Here is an 11,239-nt window from a genome sequence, read left to right as displayed (position 1 = left end):
GGAAGGATGAGACAAGGTGTATCATCTGTTCTGTGCGCAACCGAGGGAACATGTATGCGCGTGCGCGGGCGTTTGGCCTTCGCCCATATTACGACTGCACCCCTGCCTACGCATGCTTGTTTGTTTTTTTAATCTGTTTATTACTTGTTTTTTATTATTATTTATTTTCAATTTATGTTCGAAATAAATAAACGCATTTATTCAAGATATTGTGTGAGCAAGAGAATAGTTAATTTACTCATACAGTATGTACGTCATCCTCTGGCCTCGCGCGGATCTCACAGCTGTGCCCGCACAGTGCAATACTCCAATTCAGTCACTGGCAATTCAGCCATTGGGTGGGTGGCGCGGCCGTCGGAGCGCGGCCCTGAGAGCGCCGCTGGCTCTGCGGCTCTGCAGCTGCATGCTTCTCAGCCCATGTGCTGCTGCTGCTAGGAGGCGCTGTTTTGGCCCGGAAGAGTGAGCGGATGATGGTGAAGCCGAGATTGATAAGAGAAAGGAGTACTCTGGTCAAATCGTAGCATTGGCGGCCTTCCAGTGTATTTTTCTACTTCCAGAATCTCGTTATTGGGAGAAAAGAAGAAACCTGACACCTTTTCGATCGTGAATGTCACATTGAAAACGAGGTAAGGAAGATAATGGACGGGGTAGCTAATAAAGCATGGACCATCCATCGCGCTATCATCAACTGTCATTCTCTGCTTGGGCGCACAGCTGTAATGTTAGCAAAGCAAGGTGACAGGAATTGAGAAGATACAACAAAATAGAGCGTACTGTATGTTTGTTAATAGATGATTATTTATACCTAACGTTACAGTATCGAGTTCACGCTGTAGTATCCGATGAGCTGAGTAATATAGCAGCTAACAGTTATTAGTTACAGTCAGACATGCCTTATTGTGCTGTCACGATATGCACCCACCACCACTGTGGGCTTCTCAAACGCATTACAAAATGACGGTATCAGAATCCACTCGTTTTGATCACATCCCATCATTTGAGAGCTTTGAGTGTAAAATCATTGGAGAAAATTAAGATGTCATTATTTATTATCCTACAGCAATCCGTCTGTTATCCAAACTGTTTGTGTGTGTGTGTGCGTGTGTGTGTGTGTGTGTGTGTGTGTGTGTTGCCAAATGATTTAACTAGTCAAATATATATTTGATCATGTAAAACAATGAGTGCAGTGCACAATGTTTATTACTAATGTCCTGCGTGTGTCTTATGGCCTTTTTTGCTGACATAAAGAAATAGCAACTCTTATTGATTAGACACATGAATCCTCGTCCGTTTCAGATAGCTTGGAAATGGGTGTCAGTCACTGGCCTGGCCTCTGAGAGACCAGAGTGGCTGGAATGTGATGCGTGTGACAGTCACTAAGGCCACAGACCCTCTTTTGTTTATCTTGTGCTTCCAGTTGCTAGTTTTATGACCAACGTTAAGAGCTGACCATAACCAGGCATGCGTTGTTCATGGGACGGGGTAGCACGGTGTGCAACCTCACTCGCTATTTGCATATCAATAGCTCCGGTCGTCAGGTGTGTTAAATACGTTCTCAGACACATTCACACCTAACCTTGTTGTGAAGACGTGTTACATTCCATTCGTAGAGGCAATTAGGCACTGTCTTTAGTCTGTGCCCAAGCGAGGGGACATTAAATGCGCATTCGCGGGAGCGCGCGCACGCGCCGGGAGCGCGCGTGCACGTGGTGCGTGTCATCCCAGATGATTTCAATAACGCACCACTGACCATAACCCATGTAGCATAGCTGTCAACATTGGGATTTCAAAATCCGTACAGGTTTTAGCCCCGCCCCTTCTCCTGGCCCCGCCCCCTCAGCCCGCCCCCTCCCACCCGGCCCCGCCCCCTCCCAATGGAGCTGCCTCGTCGTTGCCATCTGCTGGTCAAAACCGGTATTATTTTGTTTTCCTACTGTGTAGAGTGTAAATGCTATAAAAATACAGTAAATTACCTTTTATCAAAATATTAACCATTAAATAAAGGTTGTAATCTGTAAATGCATTTGATTTTACTGTAATTTGACAGTATTTGGAAACCATAGATGCCAGACATTTAGTTTTCTTGCAGCTTTTTTTCTTACAGTCTACAGTCAGTGAATCCTAAATCTCCACTAGGCAACCACTTAGAACATGAAGAACATATTTAGTATAACAGCGAACAGATATAATAACTAATTGTAAGAATTCTGTGTTTAAAACTGTTTTGAAACAGTTTGTACTCTCCACAGAAGAGAGGTGGGGGGGGGGGGGGGGGATTTTTGCATCTGAATAGAGCTGCGCCTTAGTTAGCAATCAATCAATGTATTACCAGTGTCTTTATACCTTCATCACTGTAGGCTACATATGGTAAATGGCTGCTTTTTTATATAGCGCTTTTATCCAAAGCGCTTTACAATTTGTTACTTACATATTACCCATTCACACACCGACGGCGGAAGCAACCATGCAAGGTGCCAACCTGCTCATCGGGAGCAATTAGGGGTTAAGTGTCTTGCTCAAGGACACATCGACACGCTGCCCAGGAGGAGCGGGAATCGAACCGGGAACCTCCGGATTGCCAGACGACTGCTCTACCTCCTGAGCCACTGTCGCCCCTATATTATATTAATACGACAACTCAAGAAGAATCAAGAGGTTTATTTGTCACATACAGTGAAATGCAGGTGGTCACGCCCGCATTGATTGTGCAAAATGCAAAAAAATATAGACACAGGATATGCATGATAAAAAAAGACATGCCATGTTCCTGAAAAAGCTATAGAAAATACCTATGGTCATTAATTTAGCAGTGGGAAATGGGAATATCATTTTTGGAACAGTGTGTGTGTGTATCTATTAAGTCTGTGTAGTATGTCTGTATTGAGCCGTACTGTATTGTACCCATTCTGCAATCTGTTAAATAAAGTTTTCATTCATTCTACAGAGAAAAATGAGATAGAAAAAAAGCCAATGCGATTTTGTGTTTTTCCTCAATATCTCTGCAATGCCTGCGAGTTACCAGTAACTGTATTTGTCATACCATGACAATTCACGACAACTTTTAAAACGGATCAATTTATTTATATGTATAAATCGCATTCAGATGTCAAGTTAGACCGCGCTCTCAAGATACGACACTGGGTGCTGAAATCCCATTAAGTATTATATAAAAGAAGCAGTGAAGCCAGACCAGCACTCTCAGGTTCAAAATTTAATGGCAGCCTGAAACAAACATGTTTCGGAAATATGTATTCCTTCTTCAGTGTTATAGCTTGCCAAGCTATAACACTGAAGAAGGAATACATATTTCCGAAACATGTTTGTTTCAGGCTGCCATTAAATTTTGAACCTGAGAGTGCTGGTCTGGCTTCACTGCTTCTTTTATATAAATCGCATTCAGGAAATTGGGCGTCAGTGAAAGCATGCTATGGCAGGAGCAGGAGCAAACGGCAGTGTTAGTGTTCACCAACCATCACATTTACACATTCCTGCATTTGTATTGTTTTATCCACAGAAGATTTGCAAACCTTTTGTTCCAGAGACAAAAGCCACAGAGTGGGCAATCAAGAGACACTGGCTAAGTTGATTTGATGACACCCTCGGTCCGCGGCCGCCTCGGTGCATCATCTACTCTCTCCCCTGAGCTCTGAGCTCCGGTCGCGTCGCTGTCTTCTTCTGGTCTCAACGGTCTGACTTCCTGTGATAACGGTCCAATCTACACTGCTGCCACCTGTCGTCACGGAGGAGAATTGCACCCATTTTGTAAAAAAAAAATAATAATAATAAGTACAAAATACGTACCAATCCGTACGCCGTACAGAGGCCGTGCAGAGCTCGAAAAAACAGGAGAATCCCGGTCAAACCGTACACATTGACAGCTATGCCCATGTAGTCATGGTTCATACACACGCTTGGTTGGCTTCCTTGCTTGAGGAAGACCGGCAAGGTCGAAACGTTGCATCTACTGCCCTTTTTTGTTTATTAAAATCACCTTGGAACTACAAGTGAGTTGCGAGCCCCGCTTTGTTCTTATGTATTACTGTTTTTACAGTTTGGCTCAGCACCAACAAACGGAGGATGTGCGTTATTTATTTTTTCTGGCTTCCTTGTGTTGACATGAGTGTAATTTCACTACAGGATACTACTTAACTACTTAAAAAGTCTTACAATTAATAATCAGAATTTTAGGCATTCAAATGTTTTTAAAAGGTCTTAAATATGATATTTTGATCTTGAAAATGTATTGGATTTGGAAGTTACATCTACTGTATGTTGCGATAAACTCTATCTTGTTTAAATTAGTTTGGGGGAAATGTCTGGGCCACAAAGTAATAGTCATAGTCATTTTCCTTTTTTTTTTTTATTTATTTTTTTATTATGCTACATTCTATTCAAAGTGGTCTTAAAAAGTCTTAAATGTAACTTGTAACCTTGTGTCTTTATCAGAGAGGGGAGGTGTAGGCATCCAGAGATGGAAAGCTATGAGGAGTTCCGTCTCAGAAGCCTGGCCCTACTGCAGGAGGAGGGGACAGCTGCGAAGACTGCCTATGAGGCATGCCGTCCCCTGAAAGCTCTTTCCGTCATCTGCTTCCATGGAAGGGCAGTGCTTTTACCTCTAGTAAGGAATTAAAAAGGATCTCTATAGATCAGAGTCTTTATGGACAGACACAGTGCAGATACAGTGCACATACTATATATATATTTTTTTGACCAATTAAGCATTAAAGTTTCCATTCAATACTTAACACGATTGGTGTTAAGGAGCATAAGAGAGCAATGACTGGGCTGGCTTAAGATTTTGAAAAGATCTACCCACAATTCTAGAAATATCCGCATTTCTCTCAGAGTACTCGACTTTGCTTAATTGGTTCAATAAATGTGTCTACTATCCTGTATGTCCTGCTTTAATGAGCAGAGATAGGCACCGGGATTAGCCTATATGGGAGGTCAATTGCAGAACAGTTTTAGTTTTTCAAGGGTATCAATGTGTTATTCAGAGCAATGCAGGTATAGTATTCATTCTGCCGTAGCATTTGAATTGATGGGGCAGCCATTTCCATTCAAATCTAATCTAATATTCTGTGGGGGCCATTTTAGGTGTACCATAAGAAACTACCATGATACATTACGAAAACCTTGTCTGCTGCCCTGAAGGTGACTTTGCTTTTTAAAGATGTTTGGTTGCCCTGGAAAGTTTGTATGTGTGGCTACTCCCCTGTGGATGATGTTTTTGTAGCTCCATGGTGCTTAATAACAATAGTTATGTGTTTAGGCTAGGATGTTTAGGCTACTCGTTTTACCAGTGAGTTCATTATAATATGCATGTGGCCTGCATGCATAGGGCTATCCGTGACTAATTAAATTCTTAGGGGAGATATTCATAGGAATTTGTTGACTAAATCAATGAGTAGATTTTAGACAGTTGATTGAGCAATCCATAAAATTGTGTTTTCCTACATTCCACCAGTGGCGGCCGGCCGATAGTGGGCGCTAGAGCGCTGCCCTCCCTGGTTAAAAGAGAGAAGAAGATTTATTTTTTGAGCCCTAGAAATAAAATAAACATGTTTAAAATGAATAATATTTACTCATTTTAAGTATGTTTGTGTTTCCAATGCACAATATAACGTTAACACTTTGATTGCCATGGTTAAATTCATAATTTACCATCCCTAGCCAGCTCTATTTGTCTATGGAGAAGTTCCCCTTCTTTGCAGGGCTATAACTTTTTAAATTCTATTGCTAAATTGACATTATTATGGCCCATTCAATGTCCTATATCTATTGTTCAGGGTGTAGCAACGTTATACTTTTTCATTCACATATTCATACTAAAATACGGTCTAAAGTATAAGTATGTTTTTATCGTTTTCTGCAGCTTTCTCCAGAACTTGATTTATAGCCCCAAATGCATTATATTGATGATCAAATACAGTTTGGTAGCGATCGGTGCCAGATAAAAAAATTCAACTGGAGGTACTTCTAGAAGTTACTACGTATGATCTGATGTTGACCGGATGGGCGGGGGGTCGATTATTATTCCGTGGGCAACGTTATATCATTCATGCCTTTCTGTTCGCTCCGTCGAGACTGTGTTTACTTTTGTTAATATTTATAGTTTTTAGAGTTTTGTTCGTACCAACTGTTGGTGCATTTAATGTATATGACCGTCAGTCACTCATAGACATTGGATTACGGGAAACTTACCAACTGGATTACTCACTGGACCAGCTTTCCGAACCGCATCAATGGCCTGAAGAAATTCTCAGGAGATTAGGACCAGATCCTTTGTTCCTAGATCCCAGGAAAAGACGACGAGGAAAGAGGGCTGGGATCCGTAACAGGCTGAGATCCAGACGCCACGTACACCACTGCCCAGTATATTGCTAGCCAATGTACAATCAATTGACAATAAACTGGATGACATCCGAGCAAGGATTTAATATCAAAGAGACGTTAGGGACTGCAACGTCCTCTGCTTCACCGAAACATGGCTCACACCGGAGGTTCCAGACCACGCAATTCAACCAGCAGATCACTTCTTTATCCATCGCAAGGATCGGACATCAGAGTCCGGTAAACAACGTGGAGGAGGTATTGCCTTCATGTTTAACAAAAATTGGAGCGATCCAACTAACGTGAAGGAATTATCCAACCACTGCTCCCCAGAACTGGAATATATAACCATCAAGTGTCGTCCTTTCTTCCTCCCGAGGGAGTTAACGGCGATCGTCCTGATCGGAGTGTATATTCCACCGCAAGCCAGCAACAAGGTTGCGCTCTCCAGACTCCACGACGAGGTAAATAGAATACAAGTGGCGAACGTTAACGCCGCCATTTTGGTTCTGGGTGATTTCAATAGCGCCAATCTGAGAAAGGTATTGCCTGACTTCTATCAGCATGTGACTTGCAACACCAGAGGCGGTAACATCCTAGATCACTGTTACACGCAATTTAAAGGTGGCTACAAGGCTCATTCTGATAGTGGCTTTGGTAAATCAGATCACGCGTCCATCTTTCTTTCACCAAAGTACAAACAGAGAATTAAAAGTACTCCCGTAGTCTCGCGAGAGGTGCAGAAATGGGATTTGACGTCAGAGGAGACGATCCGGTCAGTGTTTCACTACACAGACTGGAATGTGTTCCGCGACACAGATAACATTAATGTCTACACGGAGACAGTGCTGGACTATGTTTGTACTAGGGTGAAAGAAACAATCCCCACTACCAAAATGAAAGTTTACCCAAATCAAAAACCCTGGGTAGACAAATCCGTCCGTGAAGCTCTGAGAGAGCGCACCAAAGCATACAACGACGGCCTAGTTGCAGGCAACATGAATGACCACAAGGTGGCGCGATACAACGTAAGGAGGACAGTGTCAGAGGCCAAACGGCGCTACAGGGATAAAATTGAACTCCAGTTTGAACAAGCTGACTCTAGAGCTATGTGGCAGGGGCTCAAAACGATGACAGACTACAAAGGCGCCTCCCTCAAACTGAACAGTGACATCTCCTTAGCAAATGACCTCAATACCTTCTATGCGAGGTTTGATGCTGGTAATAACAACACCAGCTCACAAGCCTCGGCAATGGGGGGGGGGGGTCGGCTGCTGATGGAGGCGCAGTGTTCAGGGTAACAGAGCATGAGGTGAGGCGGACCTTTAAAAAAGTGAATATCAGGAAGGCAGCAGGTCCGGACGGCATCCCCGGCCGCGTCCTAAAAGTCTGTGCCGACCAACTGGCCCCAGTATTCACTGACATATTTAACCTGTCCTTAGAACAGGCTGTCATCCCCACCTGCCTGAAGAAGTCCACTATTATCCCTGTACCCAAAAAATCCAAGCCTGCTTGCCTCAACGACTACCGCCCTGTAGCTCTCACCTCCATAGCCATGAAGTGCTTTGAGAAGCTAGTAAAGGGCTACATCTGCTCCTCCCTCCCCATCAACATGGACCCCCTGCAATTTGCATACCGCCCCAACAGGTCCACGGAGGACGCCATATCCCATGTGCTGCACACAGCAGCATCACACCTGGACAAGAGGCAGGGGAACTATGTGAGAATGCTATTCATCGACTACAGCTCGGCATTCAATACCATAGTCCCCTCCATACTCATAGCCAAGCTCAGGGACCTGGGCTTGGGCTATGACCTCTGCCAGTGGGTCTTGGACTTCCTGATTGGCAGACCCCAGGTGGTGAGAGCAGGCAACTGCACCTCCTCATCCATCACCCTCAACATAGGGGCCCCCCAGGGCTGTGTTCTGAGTCCCCTCCTCTACTCCCTGTACACACACGACTGTGTGGCTCAGCGGAGTAGCAATACAATCATCAAATTTGCTGACGACACAGTGGTGGTGGGCCTGATCTCTGCCAACGACGAGAGGGCCTACCTGGAAGAGGTCAAGGTCCTGGCGGGATGGTGCCAGGAAAACAGCCTCTCCCTGAACGTCAGCAAAACAAAGGAGATGATTGTGGACTTCAGGAGGTCGGGGGTCAAGGACTACAGCCCCCTCAGCATCGACGGGGCACCGGTTGAGAGAGTCAACAGCTTTAAGTACCTCGGAGCCTACATATCCGAGGACTTGACATGGACCACACACATTGACAGTGTTGTGAAGAAGGCACGACAACGCCTCTACTTCCTCAGGCGCCTAAGGAAGTTCCAAGTCAGCCAGAAGATCCTTAAGAACTTCTACTCATGTACAATAGAGAGCATCTTGACCGGCAACATCACCTCCTGGTTTGGGAATAGCACTGCACAAGACCGAAGCAGACTACAAAGAGTGACACGTTCAGCCGAACGCACAATTGGAGGGGGGCTCCCCACCCTCCAGAACATTTACTACAAGCGTTGCAAGGGCAAGGCTAAGAGAATCATTAAAGACTCCAGTCACCCGAACAACTGCCTCTTTGAACTGCTGCGGTCAGGCAAGCGATACCGGAGTCTCAAGGCGAGCACAGAAAGACTCAGAAGAAGCTTCTATCCCCAGGCCATCAGGCTGCTAAACGAACAATGAATGAACACTACACAACAACAACCACCAAACGCACATAGCACACACATCCACACGCACACACTCACTTTAAACAAACACACTGTAGCACCCACTCCACACACTTTATAGCACACACCCACTTTAAACAAGCACACTGTAGCACCCACTCCCCACACTTTATATTTATGGATGAAGGATTGCACTACAACTCGTACACCTTACTGTAAATTGTACCTAAAATTGTACCTCATCCCATTTCTGCTTTGCACTAGATAGTACTGTACATTAGTACACTGCATAGTATTGTGTATTGTATATTATATGGTAACTCAGAACATTGTACATATGTCTATACCGAACACTGTGACCTCATTTTTCTTCTTCTAAATTCATGCTATATTATGTTATTATGTTATTTGATACTATCTTGTCTAGCACAGTCTCTGGAGCGTAACAGTAAGAAGCATTTTGTATGAAAGTATTCTGTACTTCTGTATGACAACTATTAAAGAACTTGAACTTCATCTAGTGTGGGTCATATGATCATCAGAGCAGTTTATATCGAACACGGTAATAATAAACGCTGAAACTTACCCCAGTCTCCTCGGGCCGTTGGGCGATCAGCTATTCTATTATGGGATGTTGATCTAGATTCTAGATTAACCATTTCCAGGTTGTATAATACTATATACGTCCAAATAACGTTGTTTATTGAGTTAGGGCGAGCGATTGATTATCCAGTGTGTCGAGATGGAGTCCTGCTAACGATCGCGAGTGCCCGGACGAAATATGGGTGAGCACTTCCTGTTTGGCGCGTCACTTCCTGTTGGGCGATCTGCCGATCGGCCACCAGATGGCGCTCTTGTAACCGTTAGAGGGTTGAGTGGAGCTCAGCAGTATATCTCAGGTCATTTCTTTGAAATATTGATATCAAAGACGTGTTACGGCGTCTTCGGCAGAATGAGCATGGCGGGCAATGACGAGTTTCGGCGATTAAAGTGTTAATATATCAAATATAAATAATAGTTTTTCATGACAGGAAGTCACTAGTAACTACCTCTCAGGCCGGCCGGGGCGAGACATATCGCGCACAGCAGGGCGTGCACTGGTTTCATCGCTGTATCCTCGCAGCCAATCAAATAGGTCAACGCACGTAACGCACTGTGCGTTGAAATATGATGTAATTTAAGCAATCTAAGCAAGCAGCGTCTATACTTTCCGTAGCCGCATTTCTCGGAGACGCTCTAGCCGCATTTCTCGGAGACGCTCTCTGATTGGCCGATGCCAGTTTCTACACTGGTTAGGTAGTTACTCTTCGAAGTTGGTTAAGGTTAGGCAAGTTCTTTCGACGGTTAAGCTTAGGCACTCTTTCAAAGTTGGTTAAGGTTAGAGTTTGTCTTAGAGCAGGGCGATAGAACCCCAGGTAGTTTGCAGGCTGTCGTCGTCACAGTACTTGTGTTGTGGTGGCTAACCTGGCTAACAAGAAGCTATTTGGCTAGCTGGATGCAGTCTGGACAGTGGATATACATCAACAGTGGACATAATACACTTTATCAAGCCCTCCTGGACCACGTTTCAACTAAACAAAGTGAGTTAATGCGGTCTCTCTCTCTCTCTCTCTCTCTCTCTCTCTCTCTCTCTCTCTTTCTCTCGCTCTCTCTCTCTCTCGCTCTCTCTCTCTCTCTTTCGCTTTCTCTCTCTCGCTCTCTCAACACAGCGTGTTGTTGTTGAACTATAACATTTAATTTCGCCGAAGGTGACGTATAATGGATGAATGAATGAATGGTAACTTGTATAAAATGACAAGATATATATATGTGTTCATTATTGGATTGATCATACGTGTACTAGTGCAGTGGTTCCCAATGTCGGGGTTGCGGGGTCGGGGTCGCGGGGCCGCAAGATGATTTCAAAAAAAAAAAAAAAAATCCAACTTTTTCTTTTTTTCTTTTGTCAGGCCACTGAACTTAGAAGCAGGCCAGGACAGTGTTTCTAGTTGTATTCTAAAATTCTATTCTATTGTATTCTAAAATGTGACTATATGGTTTTATATTAACTTAAAGGGGAACTATTTTACTATTTCTTTCACTATTTGGGCACTTTTACACAATTCCTGTGAGTCTATGGAACACCTCTGTAATATATATATTTATTTTATTCATTGTTTTGTATTTCTAATCAAGTCCTCAAAAACAGCATTTTTCGACCTCAAGATCTCGAGCCGTTTTGAGCCTGGGCTCCAGG

General features: G+C 43.9%; 1 protein-coding gene across 1 annotated transcript in view; it reads left to right on the top strand.

Moving 5' to 3' along the window:
- The first annotated feature begins 478 nt into the window (after positions 1-478).
- Positions 479-11,239, top strand: part of ccp110 (centriolar coiled-coil protein 110) — a 28,540-nt gene continuing 17,779 nt past the window's right edge. Inside the window, exons 1-2 of the mRNA XM_084328973.1 lie at positions 479-626; positions 4,447-4,618. Of these exons, the coding sequence (XP_084185099.1) occupies positions 4,472-4,618 (147 nt within the window). The 5' untranslated portion in view covers positions 479-626; positions 4,447-4,471. The remainder of the gene's footprint in view (positions 627-4,446; positions 4,619-11,239) is intronic.

This window comes from Notolepis coatsorum (assembly GCF_963971535.1).
Source record: "Notolepis coatsorum genome assembly, chromosome: 14".
Classification (NCBI taxonomy): domain Eukaryota; kingdom Metazoa; phylum Chordata; class Actinopteri; order Aulopiformes; family Paralepididae; genus Notolepis; species Notolepis coatsorum.
Note: the sequence above shows the minus strand (reverse complement) of the source record. Positions and strands in the feature narration are given on the sequence as shown.